This window comes from Falco punctatus, assembly GCF_963210335.1.
Source record: "Falco punctatus genome assembly, chromosome: 7".
Classification (NCBI taxonomy): Eukaryota; Metazoa; Chordata; class Aves; order Falconiformes; family Falconidae; genus Falco; species Falco punctatus.
In genome coordinates, this window is record NC_137587.1 from 22,660,338 (window position 1) to 22,684,364 (window position 24,027).

General features: G+C 45.3%; 1 protein-coding gene across 9 annotated transcripts in view; it reads left to right on the forward strand.

Annotated features, from left to right (window-relative positions):
• Nucleotides 1-24,027, forward strand: part of RGS6 (regulator of G protein signaling 6) — a gene marked incomplete at its 3' end in the record, with an annotated part of 299,068 nt that overhangs the window by 260,115 nt on the left and 14,926 nt on the right. For 3 of the 9 annotated variants that reach the window (XM_080397630.1, XM_080397629.1, XM_080397631.1), the window contains exons 16-17: nucleotides 11,692-11,781; nucleotides 13,222-23,918. In XM_080397630.1, the coding sequence (XP_080253756.1) occupies nucleotides 11,692-11,781; nucleotides 13,222-13,479 (348 nt within the window). Of the gene's footprint in view, nucleotides 1-11,691; nucleotides 12,513-13,221; nucleotides 24,016-24,027 lie in introns of those variants that run through there. The other 6 variants (XM_080397632.1, XM_080397634.1, XR_013929786.1 and 3 more) reach the window with 6 other exon arrangements.

The window sequence follows — 24,027 nt, forward strand, 5'->3', positions numbered from 1 at the left end:
AACAGAGCATACTGTGCCAGCTCAGCTGGCACTCATCTCCCCCAGCCGTCGAGTTTGCCGACATCCCCCGTCCTCAAGCAGCACAGCCCCTGCTCCTGGCTCTGTCCTGATCTTCAGCTTTGCCAGCTATCTTGATCTGCAGCACCTTTTGTCATTTTAGTGCTGGGCCTCTCCAGAGGCAAGCCTACCAATTTAGCTGATTATTTTCTGCTTTTAAACAACTGTCCACTGAGTAAAATATTGTGATTATCAAACCATTTTCACTGGGGAGTAAAGCAGCTTTTAATACAAGGGGCACCATCGGGAAAGGTCAGTTCAATTAAACAGTGAACTACTTAGCAGGATGTAAGCTCCCACAGGAGTTATCAGCATCACTGAACAACCAGTGCAGAGCCCTGCAATATGAAGCAGGCACAGCCAGCTCTGAAAAGTAAATAGGTTTGGGTCCATCTGAAATCTTTTGGCTAATGAAGCTGCTGACAGCCAAAGTAATTTGTCTTTAACATGGGAACCCAGAGCTGTGAGTGTGACGATTATGACTTATCTGTACAACACATTATTAGTTTTTAAACATTCCCCCCCAACTCCACCACTTTCAAGCAACTCCTTGCCTCCCCTGAAATGTCTTTGTGCCTCCTAAAAGTCTTTAATCCCTTCCTCAGTCCCTTGGCATTGAGAACTGGTATCACAAGAATGTGTTGTATCTCCTGATAGAAATGTTTGCTTGTAGGGATGTTTACTGGTAGGCTTCAGAGCCAGGCATACTAGAGTAAGGTAAGCCATGTAGTTGTCTTTGGAATTAGTTTCCTGTTTGCTTTGTTTATTTTTATTCTTTAATAAATAGAGGTTTAGATTGACATTCCTTTACCTGAGCTAATAGGCTATTGTTTCTGTGAAGATGATTCGGGGAAATTCAGTTCTAATCCGGGCTCAGTTAGGGATTTTAACTGTACAGTGCAGATCCTTGGCTAATTCCAGAGCAGATTTAGACCATAATGCCAAACTCCAGGCTGCTCAAACCAGAAATGTACTTGGCCCACATTTGTATCATAAAATCATAAAATAATTTGTGTTGGAAGGGACCTTTAAAAGTCATCTAGTCTAAACCCCCTGCAATGAACAGGGACATCTTCAACTAGATTGGGTTGCTTTGAGTCCCATCCAACCTGATCTTGAATGTTTCCAGGGATGGGGCGTCTACCACCTCTCTGGGCAACCTGTTCCAGTTTTTCACCACCCTTATCATGAAAAAAAATCTTCCTTAAATCTAGTTCGAAATTTAAGATTTGGGCCTAGTTCATGCTCTCAGCTGCCCCAGGTGTTGGTTCAGTTTGTTCTGGACTGTGATAGAGATATGACCCCTTGCAGGATTCATCATCAGTGATCAGTCCTCAGTTTGCATTCTGATTCCATCAGGAAGCTGGGAGCATTGGCAGAACTTGACAGGATCCTGTTGAATTCAAAAACAACCTCCAAGTGTAAGCAAGGATCTCTTGGAAGTGGAATGTCATTTTCTACTAAAGAAGGGAAAATGAAGGTGATTGCTTTTCCACTGACTTTGTCTTTTCAAGCGTGCACAGGATGTGAAAACAAGCATGTAGAGGAGTGTATGCCTGGTGCCTGTTCAGTGGGCATACAGAACTCCTTTTGTAGGCCTTGAGCAAAATCACAGCATAGAAGGAAAATGTAAAAATAATCATTCATTGTGCATCTGTATCATCTTTGTAAGAACTTGAAGAAACGTTGTTCCTATTTTCTTGAAGTTTCACCCAGTCACCCCCATTACGTGCATACCTTTAAAGGACAAGTGACTAAGGATGGAGAATCAAGGTAACACCAGAGCAGCTCAGGCAGTCAGCAGGGGGACATGGGGCAGTCCCAGGCACATGCCAGAGACCTGGCACTTATGCTACAGGGAACTGAAAGCACTGCAGTGCTGCATCCATATGTAAACGTGGATGGTACCCAGGCCTCCTGGAGGCTTTGGACAGCCTGGACTTTCCTGTGTAGGTTTAGGGACTGCACAAGGACTTGACCTTTATTCTCTTCTCCTCCTTTGGCTCTGATTCTGTCGAACTGGAGGAAGAAATCCTTCCTTACACTGCACTCTGGTTGCCTTGCTTATATGTGGGTTACAGTGACTGTGGAAACAGCCTTCACGCAAAACCTCACTGTTGCTGTGTGTTTCTTAAACACACAAACGAAAATTCAGGCTCCTTCCTGTGTGGATTTCAAAAAACCTACAACCAAGCAGAATCTAAAACCAAGACCCCCCAACAAATACACCCAGAAGAGCTTGGATGTCTGGAGCAAAAATAGGAAAGTGATGGTGGAGGTTCATGCTGGCATGCCTGATGCTGCCCGAAGCTGGAAACAAAAGACTTGAAGCAGAGGTTTACACAGGAGCAGATACTCAGTGTTATTACTTTCATGGGATTTTTTTTTTTTTAAATGTACATACGCATCACACATCAGAAAGTACTTCTTTTATCCTTTGCCTTTCATTTTAATTTGTGGTTTAGTAGTCATGTTGTATGTTATAACATGTAACATCCAGCCTTTGTCTTGCTGTTGGCTTTCTGTCTCTGAAGGCATCAGGGATCAAACTACTGTCTAAGCTAATACCCCTCAATTAGACACAGGCAGAGAAAGGGCTAGGAAAACATAATGAGTGAGCTCTCTCCTTGCATGCACAGTGACAGAAGACAGCAGATCTCTCCAAAGGAAAGATCATGGGAATGGGGTGACAAGAACAGTCAGCGTATTCCCACAGGACAATAGTCTGCCTGTTACTCAGGGTGTTGATCCTGCCAAGCTGGCTAGAACTACATGCATAAGCAATAACAGTGCCTCATGTGCCAGACATTTCCTAACTCCAAAAAATACCTTTAAATGGATTACATGGAAAAACCTCTAGCTTTCTTGAAAATTGAATTTATCACTCAGACTCTGGGACTCTTGTGCTAGTGGTGTGCCCTGTGCTTCCTGAATGCAAGAAACAACTTCATTTCAAATCCAGAGCAAGAGTATTTCCTCTTTCTGTGAAGGTCAGGAAGCAGCTGACACTGTTCTGTTTCTCCCAAGCAGGGAGTGAAAGTGCTTGCAAGTGCATCCCTTTCTACTCAAGAAACCAGGACTCCAGGAGTCCACTCCTCATGGACGATGGGTAAATGTTCTTGCAGATGACTCAGTTCCACACCTACCAAACCCATGTGCTGCAGGAACACTGTGGTCTTTACTTTTCCTAGGGGTTTGTTATCTCTTTGAGTATTCACCCTTCTTATTTGAAAAATAATTAAAAAAAAAACCCTGGGGAGATTTATCAATACTACATTTCGCATCTCCCCTTCTCAGCCCACAGCAGTTAGGAATGTTGTGTGCTGTCATGATGGGGTTAGTTGGCAAACAGTTGTAAGATTACAATAAGCATTTGTAGCATGGACTCCAAGAGCTTGAGCTCAATCACTTAAAGGCAATCCAAGGTGATACAGCAGCACATACCTTACAGCCAAAATGCTGATGAAGCATGGGAGACTATTTATGTATCCAGCACATATTCTGTAGATAGACATCAAAGCAGGGCTGGTGGTCCCTATCTCAGCATAGCCACATTTACTCAGAAGCTATATGCTTTGTCCTATGGGATACAGACTGCCCCAGTACAACAGAATTTCCTTTCTGCTGTGTAGGGATTCTGCGTGTTCCTCTCCATGGTACAACTCAGGTTTTTGGCAGGATTGTCTCCAGAGAAAACAGAAAGAAGAAGCTGCAGAGAGCCCTGCAAGTGTCAGGGTGTTGACCATAAAATTTAAGTAGTTAAATATCATAGCTATACCACAACATCTATCAGAGTGAAAACCCCCGTCTTCATTGCTGCAACTCCTAGATATTGTATTGTTTGGAAAAAAGATGCCAGTCTCCCAAATGCTACATGAGGTTGTCCCCTCCTCCCAGGAAAAACCTGTTCACTTTGGCTTTTTGCCAGTAGCCAGGATTTGGCCCATATTGAAAGAATCAGCCTCTTAGCCATGATCGTTGTTCTCAAAACCTAAAGCTGCTCATATGGCCTTAGACTCCCAGCAGCCCACTCTTGTCTCCCAGGATAGCCCTTGCTATATTTAGGACTAAATCCTCCTGCAGTACCAGGCTGACCCCTTAACAGCACACCGCTCAACAACCCTTCACCTCTGTAGTCCTCCACACTCCTCCTGCCGTGGGCCCCCTGGCAGCTCTGCCTTCCCATTTCTGTATTTGAAAGTGTGAAGCAAACTAGTTGTCTCATCAATTTACAGAGAAGCCAAAGCTAAATGTATGTGTTACTTTTATCAATGCACTTTCCCACAAAAGATTTACATTGTGTTTCCAGCTATGTATCTACAGGGCTAAACAAAGGATTTCTGTGTATTACTCAAAACGAGTTCTCATTGCTTACAGTTATCCCTCCTGCTAAAGCTTTCTTACGTTCCTGTGCCTTCAGCTCGGTGTAATTTCATTTGTGGCCTGAAAAGAGGTTTTATGGGGTTTTTTTTTAGTTTAGCAGAGAGGTTAGTCTATATTACTGTATAATTATTCTTTTTTTTTTTTTCCTTTGTAGCAAAAACAACTTGGTTGAGCGTGAAGAAAAAGCACCAGTTAAACTGTGGGTGTAAATTGTTGTGTCACCCAAAAAGATATTGCTCAGATTTTCTAGAGCAATTCATGCTCAGGCCAAGACCCTTATGTGCCATTAACCAACCTGAAACATTTCTTTTCTAAACTATAAATCAAGGAAAGCCTAGCAGTCCTGAAGCAGCTGGGGCAACCGTTTATCCCTCATCCTGCCAGACAGGAGTACTGTCATGTACCAGTAAGGCTTTGGGAAGAGGGTTCTCCCTGGTTAATGTATGCAGTCAGCTCAAAGCAGGCAGTACAGCATTTTGGAGAAGAGTAAAATCTTAAATGCAGGGACCGGAATAAGCAGATCCAGAGGCATTCTTAGTGGGGATGTGGAGACATTAAGGGGAATTAGAATAAAATCCCTGTGTTTCCCTGCCCCCACCCCCACCCCCCTCGGTGTTTTCCCATCAGGTTCAGTCAGGGCAAGGGTGAAGGTCTTTTCTGCAGCTTTTTCACTGCTTGCCTCATCTCAACCGTGCCTGCTACCAACTACTTCAGCTTCCAGAGCTGATGCAGCATTTTTTCCTGCTTTCTCTAAAGTGCATTTCAGCATCGTCAGTTAGACTGAATGGCAGTTGATCATAATTGCTCCTAAAAACTGTTGCATTCAGTTGGCACAAGTAACTGCTGAGGAGGAGTAGGTCTCTTTCCTTCCCATGGCTTTTAGGAAGATCCTGGTGGTGGTGTGGTAGGGGGTCCTGCTGGTCAGGCAGGATTCTGGAGGGTGGGCTGGGAGGAGTGTGACAGAGTGAATAGAATATGTCTCCAGCAGCCCCTGGGTAGCAGGTAGGTTTTACTGACTGCAGTATGTGTGCATGCTGGCACAGGGGTTGACCTCAGCTCCTCTGCCGCAGATGTCTGTGCAGAGTAGAGGTGCTGACAGAAAGGCATTAGTCTGCTGCCAAGTCTAATTGGAAGGTGCAGCAATTGCACACTGTGTGCTCAGAAAAGCATCTCCCTGATCATTCCTTCCCACATCCTCTTTGTTCTATAGAGACAGCTTTTCCAAAAGCAAACCCTGGGCAGGTCCTCAGCTGACATCTGCTACCATCCTTCCAGAAAAGGCCACAAGGCATTCACTGAGGCACTGCTCTGTCATGTGCAAATCTGCAGTAAATTCCCCCCCAGTGCCCAGCGTACAGGTAGAACAAACATTAATGTTCATTGCAGTTTGCTGTTATTTATTTAGTTGTTTAATCTACTGCTTTACATTGCTTGTGGGCTTTTTCTCTAATGGATTCATTTGACGTTCTGCAAATCTCCCTTGCAGTTGGCCAGAGGGGTGGCTGCTGGTGTTCACACATTTGCAATGCAAAGGGGTCTCCAGATCAGCTCTGACTAGTCTAATACCAGGTGTTGGTGACGGGGTGAAGAGGTGCTCCAAAACAACCCAAAAGGTGTAAGTGGGATAGCTACAGCAAGGAGGTTTCTGACCAATTTATGAAGGGCAGAGTGGATTCTTGGGGCTCAAGTGGATCTCAACAGCTATCTAGCCATAGTGTAAGCTCCCCAGAATGGGGAATGGAAATGGAAAATGGAAATGGAAAACTTGTTCTTGAAACAAGCGAAGAATTTGCATTTCCCCCCTATTTCCCCTTGTCATCTAAAGCTTATGGCTGTGTTTAGGCACAAACAGGCAAAATTTGCTGTCAGCAAGTTAAAAGTTAAGGTCTTTCTGGTGTTCAAAGGTCATAATGTTGTGCTTGGCCCTCACAGCCCCCCCAAAGTTTCAAGCCTGGCACAAAATGTCACAGTGGGTAAGATACAAGTAGGATTAGAAATGGATGTTTAACTACCAACGTTCCTCTTGTCTCATATACACAATTCAGAGGAAAGAACCGAGATTTTCTGCTAAAAAGAAATATTCTCAACAGAGAACACAATTCCTGAGATCTACCAGGGTGTTTTGTGCAAGTCAGGTGTCATCATTTTTTTATCATTCAGGTTTTTCCCCACGTATTTCTCAAGTGTTCCCAAGGTCCTTCTTGGCTGCCACCTGTGCCCTCCTCAGTGTCACTGTGCTTTGACTGCAAGGGCAGAGAGAGAGACCTGAGATCACATTGCAGCACATTGATTTGAAGCAGGTGCAGCTCTGAGACAGTTTCTGCTATCTTAACCACCTCCCACAGTCCAATCTGGATTGCAAACTTCCTTTTTTCTTTTCCTCCCCCTTTCCCCTCTTGTCAAGAAAATTTACAGAGCTTGTCCTTCATCTCTTTCCAAAGATAGAGCTTCTGGAAGGAAAACAGCCAAGAGACGCTGAACCTTATCAGGGTTTATTTCCCTGCACTTAAGCTGTCAGTTGTCAGGGGCGGGATTTCCTCTTGGTTTTGTGTGACTGTAGAAAATGATTTTTTTGTGATTTACCGGGCTGGCTCGATTGTTTTCTAATTCACAGAAGTGACAAGATTTTCCCCTTTAAAATTTACTGTTTGTTCTCCTTTATATCATGCAATGGTGATGATAAGTGGAATGGTTATGCTGTCTGAAGCATAGCTGTCATGACACAAGCCTAGGTGGTAGAGAGACGCACAATGAAGCTGGATAGCCCTCAGGACCGCTGTGTAGTTCTTCCCACCACGGAGGACATGTGATTCAGGTGCACAAAACACAAAAGGGGGCCTGCCTTTTTCTCAAGAAGAGATGCATGCAGACCCCATTGCCTCTGTTGCCTTGGTTGAGGATCTGGGGAACAACAGTTCTGGGGATGTTTGACAGCAAACCTACTTTGCTTGCAAGAGTCTTGTAAGGGAATTGTTTGCTTCCTGGAGATGAAACCCACTATAATTACAAAAGCAGGTTATTTTGTCACTCTCCATGATAGACTGACATTTCCAAATGTGCATCCATCCTCGTAGGGGAGCATCTGTACAGCCAGCACTCATCAACAGCACACTGTGTGAGGGACTAAGTGACCAGTCAGCTCAAAAAGCCAGTTCACCTGGGCTTGCTCGCACATGTCAAGTCACTGTCTCCATTCCCAGCTGCCACCACAGTGGCCTGAGATGGCAGCTTGGTGCTCAGAGATAGCTGGCAAGGCTGCAGGGGAGACCAGTGGGATGCGTGATGCCTTTCAACTGCTGGCCAAATTTTGAAAGACTTTTTTTTTTTTTCCTGCTTTAGAAATCTGGCTTTAGAAGCAGAATGCTACCTTGTTTAATGGTTTAATAGATCACTTGGGCAATTTTGCTAGGCGATTGCTTTAAATTTTTTGGTTTTGCAATGTAACTCCCTAAAGGATTGCTGTCTTAAGGCTAGAGCAGGGAGCTGGGAGTCTGAGCCTTACCTGGGAAGTGATACCCAGAAATGGCTGGGAGATGCCGCATTGGCTAGATGAAATGTTTCTCCTGCTGTTGTGCAGATGTGGCATAGGAACTTCCCATGGTACTTGCAAAGAAATGTCGCAGTGATAATTCTGGCCAGACAGTGCAAGAGGCTGTGATGTCCAGAGCTGCAGCTGCATTGTTAAAAATTACACAGGTAGTGCATTTGCTTTGTGTATTCAGGTAGCCAGTAATAAGGAGCTTGTTACCCTGTAATAAACAACTTTACAAAATGCAGAGTTCTTTCAGCATAAGGATGGGAAGGCTCCAATTTCTTGCTAGCAGTGTCAGGTATGTCAGGGAGTGGTCATGTGTATTAAGTGCATCACTAGAGATGCTGGCTGCAGCTGGAGATTTCAGTCTTTTGTGAGGTTGTGCTTGCTGTCCACCATGTGATAGGAGGAACAAAAGCAGCCGCTGGGGAGAATAAGAAGTGAGAGACCAATGGGTTACAGTGATCCAAACTGAGTTAAAAGTCTGTTATAGAGGGGGACAAAACAATTCACACAAGGTGCACAGAACAGTTAAATCTTTGCACATACCTCTGTTGATACGCTGCTCATTGCTCAGGCTTCTGCAGAAGAATGGGCTCAATTGCTAGACTTCCAGAAGGTTTGTATGTATTTATGAAATGAGTTGCTGCTAAATGCTAGCTGTAAGTTCTCCCTAGAAAGCTGCAGATTCTAGAAAGTATAGCAGAAAATAGCTTGGTGGTGAAGAACAGAGTAGGCTAAAGATCAAAACAAATGTCCTAGCCACTGGCATTTCCTGCCCTGCGGCTAGATTTGTTGTGTAACTGGGCTGAACACATACTGCAGCCACAATTTTAGCAGGAACCTTCATGGTGCAGTCTCAGCGGGGATTTTGGCTACAGCAATGTGAGCTGTCCTGTACTGTTGCAAATTGGAAGGCAGTCTTTGCTGACCTGAGCAACTGGCTCAGACTTCCAGTAGGTGCTTCAGAAATGCAGTGCTGTAAAATAAATGATCAATGTATCATTCGTGCCTCCAGTCCAGAGCTTCTTCAAAGCAAGCCCTTTGAATTCTTGCAATTAAGCAGTAAGGGGTGCTTCTGAAGCTATGCATATCCCTCCCTTTCCCTATGCCCAGCCTTCTTTCTTCATTAGCATTCAAAGCCTAGGAATAGTTATTCTCTGATTATATCTTTGGTGAACAGCTGAAAGGTAGCGGTGTTGCTGTTCAGTGATTCCAAGATATGAAAAGCAGAGAAAGTGCTTCATACCAATCAGCTAACCGCAGTGGCAGGTGGGCTGTGGGTGTGCAATAGCCCTGTTTTTCAGGGAAAGGCTTCAGTTAAGAAGTCGGCTTGTGGTTTATTTAATCTCAGGATCGAAGTAATTTTTCCTCCTTCCCACAGGCAGATATTGAGTTTATAGTGTTTTAAGGTCAAAAACATGAAGTCATCTTGACACAAGCAAGAATGATAGCTGTGGCTGGCATGCCAATGGATTGTGTGGCCAGCCTGGTGTGTTCTCCTTTGCCTACAAACAGTTCATGTCATCTGTCTGCACGGCAATTAATGTTATTTCCCAAAAATGTTATTGTTTTTCAGAGCATACCCAGTTGTCTGACCACAGGTAAAGAAACCATTTGGAGTCCAGAGACAGTAAAAAAACCCCGAAACATATGTCTATCAAAATGTTAATCAAAATACCCGTCACCCACCACCTTACCTCAGCCCCACAGCACCTTCCTGCCCACCTCAGCACCCCCTCCCACCAGCACCCTGCTGTACTGGGTGCTGCGAGGGAGGACCAACAAGAGGAGGGGTGCTCTGGAGACCTTTACTGTTGAGGGGCTACAGACTGGTTGTCCCACTTACTCAACAATCTTCTCATGATCCTGGAAGAAGGAAAAGGACTTTTAGGTATATAGTTGGGTGGGGTTTTTTTTTTCCCCAGGTGATTATGAAGAACTCGTTAGGAGGACATGGAGTCTCCTTGAGAAACCTTAAGAGGTAACAGTACAGGTGAACTGGTTGCAATGTGCTTGGGTTTAAATCAACTGAATCCCAAGTTTCTCTAGCTGAAGTACTTGAGAGAAAGCTGATGTTGAAAATCCTTACTCACACCAAGGAAACAGAAATTTTTTCATGGCCATATCCATGATGTGCCATTGTTTTCCCTTTTCTTGTCTTAGTGCGTACTTGGCTCCTTCTGCCCTGAATAAATAGAACAAATGTCCCAGAGCTGAAAGTAAAATCTCATGGCAGTGCTGTAGGTGAGAGTATGAAGCTGTGCCCTCCCTTGTTTTTTTTCTGCAGCAAGGAAGGGTGACAGTTGCTAAATGGCTTTATATGAGCATTTCTATTGCAAAATCTTGTGCTATCCTTCAGATAGGTAGTGCTACACAAATAAGGATCAGTCAGGTTTAAAAGCAAGTATGGAAATTGATCAGTAAAAATTGTTCTACACCAGGTTGTAGCTCAAAGGATACATTTATGCTGTGTGGTAGGAAAACCAGTGGCAGTTATGCCCCTCTTAGGACTACACCAAATAGTGCAAGAAAGCTGAATTAAGCAGTTCTTCTGCATATAGACAGGTCATCACTAATTACCCGTGATGGTGAAGATAAGGGAATTCTGCTTGGCTTGTTAACACTGTGAAATAAGCTATGCGACTTCAGTCTGGTTTGGCTCGTCTGAAGTTTCATGTGCAATGGCTTTAGGGCAGGAAAGAGTATTTCACGTTGTATAAATCAGTATAGATAAAATTTCTCATTAACTCTATAAAAGTGCTTCCTTGGACAAAGTCTAAGAGAAATGTCCAGGATGCCTGTTTTTCTCTTAAGTCCCTTTAGTGTGTTCTCGGTCTTTATTTGGTCAAAGTGTTTTGATTTGATTCTCTTGGTGTTTGGGATAATATCTATTACAAATCCAGGGATAATTAGAATAAGAGCTGACTCTGTTCAGGGATTCTCAGCAGGAAAGTCAAACTAAGCAAGGAAGCTGGAAAGTGGTAGGCATTAAGTTCTGCTGCAATGAAACACCACTTTTTAAGTTCGAAGATGAACGTAGTAAGTGCTTTCAGAACAAACTGGTAACAGACTTGCTAGGAGAAAAAAAGACCCTATAGGAGGGATTCATCTGGCATGACTTTGTACATGCAGTGTAGCCGTCCACATCAGAGCTAGTCACAAACCTCCCTGCATAGTCACCAGAGGCAGAGGCTTTTTCGGGATGTTAACAGGTTGGCTTGCTTTAAGTATGTGTTTTAAGTGGAGATGAAACCTGTCCAAGTATGTGTTCCATTCCATGAACAGCATGGGAGTGCTGGGTGATAGCTCAAGTATCTGTGAGTAGTAAAATGGAACCTAATCTGTGGGACAGTTTCTGCTGTTTATTTTTTCCTTCTTGAGACATCCCAGTAGTTTCAGCCTGGCTAGACACCTGCTTATAACCTGGGAACTTCAGAATCTTTACAGGATAACACTGATTACTGAATAATGTGTGCCAGCCTTTGGGGTGAGGGCCATCTCTTTGGTTTGTGTTCACAGAGCCCCAGGCACAGCAGGGTCCTGCCCCAGGATGGACCTCCTGTACACTACCACAATACAGATAATCAATAATAGCAGACTTAATTAGAACTTTGATCAGTCACTCTTCCTTCTAATTCACTGTGTTTTAAATCCCTGTGATGTCTAAATGAGGTTTGATAACAATTCTCTGTCTTTCATTTTCTCCCATCCCACAGGAGCACATTTACAAGCTGATGAAGAGTGACAGCTATGCGCGCTTCCTCCGTTCCAATGCTTACCAGGACTTATTGCTGGCGAAGAAGAAGGTATCTGTTGGAAAGGACATGCTTGCATCGCTTAGCACCTCTTGATTCTCGCCTGCTGCTTGCTGCTAGTGTGAAAATTAAAATATTATTTCCTTTCCCCCCCTTTATTTAAGAAAGGAATGAGCACTTCTGTTTTCTTCACTGGGGGCACATGGTATGGCATCTGTATGCACAGCCTCAGCCTGAGTTTTGGGGAAAACATGGTGACTCAAGGTAAAAATAATATGGAAAAATGTCTTGCACAGCTGTCTTCAAAACTCAGTGCAGGCAATTAAAATTGTATTGCCTCATCCTTATGACAAATATGGTGTCTGGTATGAGAAACAGAACTCATCAATCTATTCATTACTGGTGCAAGTTTCACCCATTCCGGTTTTTACCTCCCTGGCCTCACCATGTGATCTTCCCTCTGGATGCCTTACCTATGGAACTCCCCCTGCAGTGATTCCCATGCTCTTTTTCTCCCTTTCCCTTGCTTTTGGCTCCCCAGAGATGTTTCCTTTTCCTTGGAGACAAGAAATAATTGCAACCTATGCAGTAATCAAGAATTCCAGCCACATTATCTCACAGGAGAGCTGGGTTTGAGCTCTTAGCCTTTTTAGTACCTGCATGTGCTCTGCCAGCACCATGTTCCTGCCAGGAACCCCCAGTTCAGGGTAGCAAAGGAGTGGTTACGTAAAGTTAACGGCGGCTCCTGTCCAAGCGTCCCTTCTTTCTGAGGGGGCTGGGAGGTAAGCTACTGATCTCTGCATTTGTGGCTGTGTTCAGCTGCTTGCTGCACCTTCTGACTTATTCCCATAGGTCTATGTGTCTGTGTGCATGTGCATGCATGTACACGTGTAAGTGTCCCACTTACATTTGGCTTCCAGGGCTGCGCATAAACTGACTCCTGACTCCTGCAGCCTGAGCGTGTGGTTTCCCATCACCATCTTCCCTGCTGTTTTTCTGCTGCATTCTCTGTGTGTTGCCAAATTACATTGCATCGACACAATACAATGAAATCCCACTAGTATTTTTGTCCTTATTGTTACTGTGTGCCCTAAGAGCACACATATGGTGACAAAAGGAGACAAACCCCTCTGTCTGCTGTGCCCGGGACTACTGGCAGGTGGATTAGGGGAAGGTAATGGAGGGCAGCAGTCAGCCTTACATTTCAAAACGTCTGGTTTTAGACAGCATAAACCAGTGCTGCTTACATTTGGAAAGGTTAGATCTGACTTGGAGTTATGAGGCTGTGGGGAAAGAAAGAGGTAAAAGGCAAAGTCTTCTGATGGTATAAAGCATAAAATGCTGTGCTGCCTTCCTATCCCTATCAGCTTATGGTTCCATCTGCCCCCAAGTCTTCACTGAACACCTGAGGGTCTATGTGCTTAAAAGCGGGAGAGTTTTCTCCTCCCAGCTGAGCCTGTTCAAACCGGAGGTGTTTTTTTCTTTTTGCAGTCCTTGTTTGCTGTCAGATCAAGCCCTGGATGTGTCAGCATGACATCCTCATCCCCCTGCAAATGCTGGAAGAGCAGGTTTTGGTGTCATGTTAACACAGCCCTGAAAGTAAGAATCAAGTTTCTTTCAGAAAGAGCTGTGGGTGCACAAGTGAGCATAGCAAGGCACAAAAAAGTCAGGAGTAGATCTGTGCAGATGTGTTGTTCACCAGCTTCACACGATGTGGGAGTGGAGTTGATGTTTCTCCAGAATCTGTAAAGCTCTTTGCAATCATGTTGCGTTGTGTCGGGCAAGTGAATATTTCAGCAACAATGTAGGTACAGAGATGCTGACAGAAAGAACATGACGTTTCTGTACACCAAGCTACATGGTAAACCTTTAGTACCTTTGGTGCAGCTTTGAGAGGCATCCCTTTAAAATTCCTCTAAATAGCTGGAAAGCAGAGAGAAGGAAAAGAGAAAACCAGTGGCGTATCAGAGCTACGTGGATGGAGGATTTGGTTTAGAGCCTGCATACAAGTCCTGGATTCACCGATGTGAGTAGAAATTCACTGCAGTTGTTTCAAGATTTGATGAGTACCTATCTCTGGGGCATGAGTATGTCGTGCCCCCAAAGACATTATCCTAATGTGGCCGGTATACCACACCAATATGACGTAGCCTTACTTTTATTACTGAAAATAGGTTCTGTCAGAAGCACAGCACAATGGACTTGAGCTAAAAGAGTTGCTTGCACAAAGTACATTAACGTTTCAATGGCTTCACATTCACACATTAATATTTTGTGGATAAGTTTACATCATTTGGGATCTTTTGCTGTCCAGCACTGTGCTGTGGCAAGCTGAGAGGGCAGGAAAAAGGGAAGGGTTGACTGTGTGGCTAGAGTACAAGACTGGGAGCCACAAGATCCGTGTGCTTCCCCTGGTTCCCCCACTTTCCTGTGTGACCTTGGGGAAAAGAAGGTTCAGCTTTGCCTGTCTTGTATCCTCTTCTCTGTTGAATGTGAATAATAATAGTGACCTGCTATTATATAACAGTGGAGAGGTGGCAAGGCTTGATTAGTGCCTCAAAACACGCTTGACATTTTTGAGATTTGTAAGATATTGTAAGTTTGGAGAGTTACATTTTTTCCACACCATACAATAACCACAGATGTGGGAGCTTCCCCTCCCTGCTCTGGGAGTGCAGTAATGGAGGGGAGGGAGACGTTATGGGTCAGGACGGAGATGCAATGACAGCATTATGTGGGGGAGCAGGGAGGATAAAAGGAACATATTGTTCACACCACTAACTGATGCAAGACAGTTGAACATAGGCTGCATACAGACCAGGCATACATACTTTGTTAATCCATTTTAGATTTTTTTTTCTCAGTTCTTCCCAGTGTCATTATTACAAATAACCACAGTCATATTGGCCTCAATCCTGCAGATTCATGGTGCTCAGCAGGGAACATGAGGTTGGCCTCCAGCAAGGGTGTGATTGGAAGCAGTGAGCTGCAGAGGGAGAAAGCTGGGTGTAGCTCCCTGCCTCTCACAAAGTCCTCCTCCCCTGCCAGGCTGGAGAAGAGGAGGGATGAGGGCAGAGCCCTGTCCTCAGGAGGAATGGCTGCACACCCAGCCCGATTTGAGCTCTGTGCCTCCATGCCCAGCTTTCCCCCTGCAGCAGGTAGAAGTTCCAGGGCTGCTGAAAGCGGCCAGCTCAGCAGTGAAGGGCTGGATGGTGCTGAGATCCCCACCCAGCTCACTGTATTTTATTTGTCTATCTGTGCAACACACCGTACTTGTGCTGTGCAGTCAAGTGTCAACCTGCTTCTGTTTCTGCTGATAGACACATTCTGGCAGGTAATCGCCACTGCCCACCCCCAGCCCTCTTCCACGGTAGCCAAAATGGTGGCTGGAGGTTCTTAGATGGCAGTGACCCTCATGTTAGAATGAGTGCCATGACAAACCTCCTTGCTGGAGGCAAGAAGGCAGTTGGGCTGGGTGACTTAGCTGCAGAGCAGGGGTTTATTCCCTGGGGAAAGAGCAGCATAGATTAGTTAGTGCGCCATGGAAAGGGGTGGGGGTGCACAGGAGCTTTGTTAACGGTGAAGCAGCAGCCAGACGTGTGCTCTGCTAGTTATTTTTGAGGAGAAGGGAGAGAAAGAAACAGGAAAGACCTCAACGCACTTTCCATTACTCCCCATCAAGGTGAAACGATGACGTTGGTGGGCATCTCCATGTTAGCTGAAGTGGCAGCTGAGCTGTCATGGCGCCAGCATTCATGTCAGCCTGGCACAGGGTGGCTTCGCACTGTCCAGCCCTGCCTTCAGGCAGGGAAGCATCCCAGAAAGGCAGCCACAGCTGCAGTGCAGACAGGCTGCAAAGCCACAGGAGTGAGTCCCATCACACCAGGCGAAGAGCAGATTCGTATTTGCTTGGTTTAAAGCATCGTTTTCCTCTCCAGCTGGTTCAGAGAAGGGTGAGTCTCTGTGGTCCTGTGCAAAAGGACACAAATCAGATGCAAAATACTGTTACAGCCATGTGGTAGCACTCTGCATGCCCTTTGCTTTCTCACTTTGGACAGGTGTACGTGACTGCCTGAGAAGCCTGGGATGTGCTCTTGGACTTTTCCTGAGCCAGGGTCTGGGAAGTGATCATCCTTTGTTTTCCTCTGACACTATTCCCTCTGGAACACATGGTTTTCACCAAGTTAAAGTTCAAAAAACCCCACCCCAAGCCCCAAAGTCTCATACCGAAAAAAGATTCAGTAGCCAACAAAATGAATCCTGAGATGAGGAGAAGGAGAGAGGGAGAGATTTTTTCAGGCCTGCAGTTCAGAAGACCAAACTTTTGGATGTATTTTCCTATTTCTTTCAGATCCCTGGCAGAAAGTGTCAGCAAGGCAATGGCTAGGAGCTTCATGCCACGAGGGACAGACTTCATTTTCAGCATGCACCTTTTGCAGCATTGCTTTTATCCAGACCTTCTGTTCTAACTGCTTTATATTGCCCAGGAAGATTCCTCCTGCAGATTCTGTCCCTGTCTCAGTCCCACCAGGGCACACATAACCGGTTTGCTTCAGTGGCAGGACTTGGCTTGAACGTTGTAAAGATGCTGAGCAATTTCCTCATAATTATTATTAATAATCAGTGTCAGCTGGTTTTCATAAGTTTATTCTACTCACACTGCTCTAGGCCAGCAGAATCTACACAAAGGAGCTTAAAATTTGGATGGCTGGCTAAATAATTAATCATGAAAATAAGAAAGATTTGGAGGAGAGAGTCAATAATTAGTGAATGACTCCTAAGTGGCGAGATCTATTTTTTTGCACCTACCTGGGCTGAGAGGTTTTAATCTCCACTGGGGGTAGTTGTTTCATACTTTATCCAAATGCACATGTCCTTTGACATTAGCTGGTAGGGTTTGTTCATGTATTTACTGGCAAAGATGCCCTTTTTTACACGTAGGAGGACTGCCTGACCTGGCATGCACATATGTTTCTCTGGCTTTGCCCTTTGCGCTCAGTGTGTTTGTGCAGATGCTGCTGTGATGCTGCAGCAGGCATGGCTCTGGGGTCCATAGCCTTCTCAGACACTCCCTGCACAGGGTCCCGGGACTGTTCACAGGACTGAGAAGGGTCTGACTCAGTTTCTTTTTTTTTCCCCCCACTTTCTTATTTTAAAATTTCCTTCCTCTGCTGTGCAAGGCAGCCCCCACACCTCCGCGCCACGCTGGAGGGATGCAGGCAGGTGGTTGCCTCTGCAGCAGGCTGCCAGCCACACGGTCTGTAGGCAAGCAGGCAGGAGGAGCTGGAGCCGAGCAGCCAACACCCACGCCCACTGGCATTAAAACTGCTCAAGCCGGCTCATCACTCCACAGCCAGCCTGCCTCAGCTGCTTTTTATTTTACTAGAAAATGTCATGCTTTGACTCAGAGCTGGATGCTATGGTGATGAGCTTTCCACACAACCAGCTGGTACCAGCCTGCTGTCCCCCTGCCAAATGTGCAGGGTTGCTGCAGCCTGTGCTTGCAGGGCACTTCTGTGAGACACCGTCGGTGCTCTCCTGCTTGCTTCCCCACACATGTCTTCAGCCATTGTAGGGGAACAGCCTTGTGTGTGGCTCCCTGTGTAACCAGAGCTCTCGGCATGCCAACGAAGTGCTCATCATCTTTAGAGACCACCATCCTGCCTTACTGCTGGGTAGGAAGCAGCATCACCTTGCTGGTAGCAAAACCAGACACTGAATTTTGATGGCCAGTGCAGGGCCACAGTGTGGCCTGTTTTCAGCTGCTCACTCTCATTTTCCTTGAGTGCACACCAAACTTGAAAATGCAGTTGGGCCAGATGCTGATTTTCCAGCCCGCAGCGCTGCGATGCTGCAGACTCCAAGTGCCTTGCTCCCCTAGGGAGCCTTGCAGAACACTGTCTTTTGTCTAGGTATTTCTTCTCCTGGGTGGAATTGTGCCTTTAATTTGGCTGCCAGTAGGTATTGCTGCTGCTGCTGCAGGAGACCAGCATGGAGACCCACTGCCCAGCTGTGCACTGCTGCCCTCAGTGCCACTGGCCATGATGCGTTCAACCAAGATGGCAGGGCTTCAGCCTCCTTCTGTCACCTCTGCTACCTTGGGGTGTGGGGGCGCCTCCGAGGCTCCTTCAAGGAGGGGATCTATGATGCTCTGACCACTTACACTGCTGTTATACTCAGCAGAAGAGTGAGGCTGACATTTCTTTTCCCTTTACTCTCACATACAGGGAGAGGCAACTAACCCGTGAGTAAACACTCCTTTGGGGAGCATTGGAGTGGGTACGTTCTCGCCTCCCGACCAGCCGGGAAGCCTGCTTTGTTGCTTGGTACACGCTGAGGCCTTGGCTCCATCCTCAGTGTTGGCTAAACCAATGTGCCTCTAGCTTTCACTTTTGATACCACTTTTGGGACATCAGGGCTGATGATTTGGCTTCCTCAGATGGTTGTAAGTGGGGAGATTGCTTTACTCTTCTGGACAAAGAATATTGCTTGTCTTAAAAGGGCCTTATGTTTTGGCCTCATCTCTGGCAACACAGCAAGGAGAATCAGCCCCATCTCTGCCTGGGATGCTTCAAACAACCTTGTAGACATCAGAGAGCTCTGGCAGCTGTGAGGAGCATGCAGAAGAATCAAAAGCCTTTGCCTAGACTCACCTACACAGTTCTCATCCAATGTATCAGATATGCTTTTGGCTTCCTTACATCTTCTCTGTCTGGTTTTTGCACTGGTGCTTTGTCCTGGGGGTTGTTACTGCAGCTGAATCTGTGGAAGATATGGCAGGCAGGCGCCTCTGCTGAGCACCTCCAGTGCAATGCTTGTTCCCAGTGCATTGTCGTGCACCGTCATTACTGTGGCTTTCCCTTGTATGTATCTCCTTATCCACTTCACTGCAGTTTTACTTATCACCTCCATTTCACTGGCTTACCCCATTAAAATAAGTTTCTCTCCTGAAAATCAGCAGTACCCACAGACTGCAGTGAGCTTTGTTTCATATTACTGAGTTTTTCCTCTTCTCTATAACAGGTCTTTTTCTATTAGATGTTCAAGCAAACATGCCAATAAACTATTTAGTTCTTCCTTGTTAGTGACAATTAGATCTCCCTTGTGCCAAACGAAGCGCTGCAGTGAGCACCCTTCTCAGGGATACGTAAAGCCGTGATGCACGCACTTGTCTTCTCGCGGTGAAGTTGAATGTCTTCTTGCATATGAATAGTCCGATATTCCAGATACAAAAGTGTCTGTGCCCCAGATCTGCCTGTATCTTTCCGTAGCCTTCAACAGACATACGTATGCTGTCTTGTGTTTTGATGTAGCCAAACTTAGTGGAAATGTGCTTCTACTCTCTGGATAGATAGAGTAGTGCAGGTTCCCTGGCAATGAGTTCAGTGGTGGTTTTCCTCCAGCGCTGTACTCGCTCACACAATGCTTTTTAATATTGTAAAAGTTACTGTGGTCTTTTTCATCTCTCTAAGCAAGCAATGGGAGCCTCCAATCAGCTGTTTGGCAGGTGTTAACCAGAATCAGATGTCCCAGCTCAAAACAGCCACAGAAGGAAAATCCAATGAACAAGAAATCAATACCAATAGCTGTGAGAAACAGCAATGCACAGACCTGTTTGAACCATTCAAAAAACTCACAGGAGAAAAGGTGACATTGTCCAAGAGTAAAAGTAGTGGCATCTCATTCTTTAAGGGGTTTTGGTTTCTTATGTTTGCTGTTGCAAACATTGATTTCTGCTTCTTACATTTTTTTACAACTTTTCCCCCTTGCTGCTTCCTTATATTTTGCTGCTGGTTTGGAAAACTGCATTTAAGCTGAAGGGGTTTTTTTCTGTATGTTTTTCTCCCCACTTTTTTCCGCGTTAAGCCAGAGAATGGGCAAGGTCGTAGAACTTCTCTAGAAAAGTTCACTCGCAGCATGGTAAGTTCCTTTTCTTTTCCCTCCTCCCTTTCCTCAGAACTTCATTTTTAGTTGGGAGAAATGTGGATGCTTGACTTTTTATTTCATCCTTTATTTTTGCAATAGCATCTTTGCAGCTTCTCTTTTTAATACTGTAGCTCATCTAAATAGTAGCTTTAAAGAAGCCGGGGTGGGGGATGGGTCAGGAAGCAGAATTCCGTAATGCTCATTCTAGCTTATCATCACTGCAAAAGCAAATGGATTTTTGTCTAGATTTAAACACAAAGTTGTCTTTTTGTTGTGTTCCTACTACAGTATTTGTTGTGGCTTTTCCTTGCGCAATGGAGTACAAGAGCATGGTTCTCATAGCACCATTGCAACAGTATCCATATGGTTATGTAGTGCATGGTTAATGATACCGTATGTATATACACATACATATCCACCCACAGCACTGCAGCCTCCTCCTCTGTACCCCTGTCTGCCAGTGCTTATGTAAATAGGGATGGGCGATATCCTTTGACTTGTTCATGACACTGATACCAGAAAAGGAGCACAGTAAAGCAAGTAACACAACACTGTTTAACCTTTTAGATAAAGGGGGTGGTGGGATCTCAAGGATAGCAGACAGATGTCCTCTGCTTTCTTGTCCTTCACCTGTCTTCAGCCTCCAGCCAGTCCTTCCAGGTGGGGGAAGCTGATCTGGCTGTGAAGGGATGCTGCAGCACAGGGCAGTGTTGGGCACTGGCCAGGGCTGCTTCTTTCCAGCCCCCAGGGCAGGACCCCAGAGCCTGGGCAGGACCCACTCCTCCCACTTGCTTTTAGGGATCTGCGTGTGCAGCAGATTTTCTAGAGAAAGGGGAGAGCAGGGGGAGGGGATGGGACCAGGGGCAGGTGCTGCAAGGCAGGTGGAGGAGCAGGCATACTGGGCAGCACAGGGTGGGACAGACTGTGTGCATGCGGTAACCCAGAGCAAAGAGAGGGCTGGAGCTGAGGATGCAGCAACTGGGTCAGTGGGGAATTACTCTTGTCTTGCTCAGTATCGAGTACACTTTGACTTGGTATGTCATACGGTTTTGGCATACTGCTGTGGTCTTCATGTATCGCCCATCATTAGTTATAAGGTGATACTGGGACAGCAGGGGGTCGTCAAGTGGTTTATTCCCACAGAAACCACTGTACGGAACAATATTTCATAGAAAGTTCAAAGACCTTGTTATGGCTTTATAACAGCTTTATAATTAAGGCATTGGACTATGTGTATATACAGTACATATGCTTGCATTTGTGTGTGTATGTATGTATATTTATATACACATTATATATGTACACATGGCATATAAAGATAAAACATTTGTACATACAGATAGAAAAGGGGGAACCGTGCAGGTAAGTGTGAGCTGTTGTAGAGCAAATAAACCTAGAGGGGTTCTTTCTGATGCTGCCATGCTGCTGCACGAGCAAACCCAAATGTAACATGCAGAGCTTTGCAGTATATCCACTGGCAGACTTCCTGGGGAATGTATTTATATAGCTAATGCATATGCACACATTTAAAATATGTTGATACAAAATATATCACTGTGCCCATCTGCATATTTACTACTTTCTAAGATTCTGCCAGAAAAAGGAATAGGCAAGATTTTTTTTTAAAAAAAAAACAAACTATGCAGAAATATTTACACCAAGTGGTAAATTCTGGTCGCAGATTTGCCAAATACATAGAAGAGTAACTCTCACTTTACTAGATTGGCTGGGTTTATAGTAACACAGACAAGGGCGGATTTTTCTCCTGCAATTGATTTGAAGAGTAACTTGACAAGCTTAGTTGGGAATGGTAGAATTATAATGGAAGTACCTGTAAAGAAAATTGTTGTAGATTGGTCAGCACTTCAGTTCATTCTTGTCTTAATGGCTAGTGTACTGTAAACATTTTCTTTCATTTTTCATAATGCAGATATAAAATGTCATCCTCTGATGGCATGGTAGCTACCAGAACTAGAAAGGGTCTGGATTTTTTATACTTTGCATTATGGCATTTTGTCACTACCATCAGATGAGAAAACAGTCGCTATGTTGACACATCATAATGTCCTCAGAAGACAGCATTACCAAAGTGGTAACTTTACGGCATACTCAGGGGACTAAATTAAGATGAAGTTAATTCTGCATGCTCCAGTTCTCCAAAAGGCACTGCAGTTCCCCAACTGTGTAAGAGTGGAGCAATATAGCAGCCCTCATTCCCAGACCTCCACTGTGCTTTAGTGATTGCTCATTACAGGATCACTTACTCAAGCTGACCCTGCACAAGCATGCTGAAGTTAAGCATATGCTTAAGGTTTGGCTGGAACAGAGCCCCAGTGCTCTGCTCTCTTCATGGCAGAGCCCTAAGCCTGTTTTGTAAAGCAAATAATATGAGGTCACATTTCCAGTAATGGCTGTAAGAGGAACATCCAAAACAACCACGGCTAGAAGTTTATTTGCCTTAGGAGCCATTGCTGAGATGAAGTCGTGGCTTCCAGGCTGGAAGCCTGGACTATAAACTGTCAGCAGACCAGGGCCACCTCCAGACTGCGCTGCTCTGTTTGGCGCTGGGAGGATGCAGTAGGCGCTGGGGAAATTTTCAGATTTGGCTGTGGCATGTGACCCAGCATTTTGGGAGATTACTGAGTTGAGGTCCTTGAAGGCTTGGCCTTACCACTGCAGCATGTGCTCCAGGCCACACACCTCACGGTGCGGGGCACTTCAGCAGATGTGCTGCCTGCTGGGGCAGCTCTGGGGGTCTGAGCCAGCCTGGCGGGTGCTGCCCAGCCAGATGTGCCCCGCAGCCTCCACACTGACTGGGAAGCCCAGCCAGAGTTGTGGGAAGTGGAAAGGTAATGCAGAACTTGGGACAGAACTCCAGAACTTTGGTTTTGGATAAAAATGAAAATTCTAAGGTAAATTGCACTTGAATTTCAAGGTATAAATATGAACTTCAAGAACACAAGTTGACTGAAGACATAAGTCATTTAGCAAAAACATCAGGAAAATAATTAGCCAAGGAATAGCTCAAAGACACAGTGGGGAATAAAGTGGCCTGGCTGTGTTTGTTCTTTCTGCATCATCATGATTATTAGTAAGGTCATAAGAATATCTAAAATGTGATTTAAAATATGGAGCAAATTCTCTCCCAGTATCAATCAGCTATTGTTTCCTGTAGTACTCTGGCACTTCAGGCCTATTGAGAACCTCCCCTGGATAATTTTTAGCTCATTGTTCCTTCAAATAAAGCAGTTACTATTGATTAAATTGGCTGTAACTTTCAGCTGTGATAAGCATCATAAAGAAAACATACATCTAATGATGCTATGGTTTCCTTTTGCATTGCTGTACTCAAATTTGGGGAACTTGGTTCCACTAACAGTGTATGTGGCATAGAGCCAGAGCAGGAGCGTGGAGGTGTGGAGGTTCATGACCCCTTCCTTGCTCCTGATGCTGTACTTACAGGGCTGCTTTCCATACCAGAGAAGACCGCTTTGTAGCCAGACCAGCGAGTCTTCACTTTAGTGAAAAAACGGACCCTCTAGGTTTGCCTGTTCTAGTTGCTTGAATCTCACCATCTCTTGTTTGAGAAAGACAGGGGGAAAATGAAACACTTCAGAAAAAGAAACAGTAAAGCTTTGCTGACAAACTGCAAACTATGTTGCAGGCATTTTGTCTCTTACTTGGGTTAAACCCCTCTCCAGAAAAATCTTTCAGTGCTTCTGAATTGCTCTCCTGAACTGGGTGGAAAAGTATACAGCTTGGCTTTGGCAGTGCAGACTTGGAGCAAGTGGAAGTCACCTTACCCACAGGGCTCCTGCTCATGTCAGTCACAGATTAACCCCAGACCATTTAACATCCTTTAGAAAGGCACTGTGGAGCCCTGGTGGCCAGCCAGAGGCTTTTCACCTTCAAGGCAATCAATGAGGAATAAGAAAGAACAGGATTTTGCAGATTCTGGGGTGTTTTTTTTTTTACTACTCTTCAATTCCTACAAGACCCCCTGCCTCATCTTCCTTGGCTTGGTACTTTTGACCAGGAGAAGGCAGCTCACAATTGATGAACGCACCGTGGTTTTGCACCAAATCGCTCTGGAAGCCAGGCGCTATCTGGTCCACATTAAGCAGGACACTGTGGTGATAGTTTACCTTTTACTTTCAGGTCCTTTCAAAGTATTGGCACAATACCTTTGTGCAATGGCCAAGAAGGGAGTTGTGCCCACCGCTGCTCAGGTCCTCCTGTAGTGAAGGGCATAGTTTGCAGTGCCTCCCTGTCTGGGTTCCCCTTGGATCAAAGGGACATCTGTCTGAGCCAGCACCCAACATGCCAGACATCCTCAGTCTCCTCAGCTTACCTGCCTGAAGTCTACAGCTG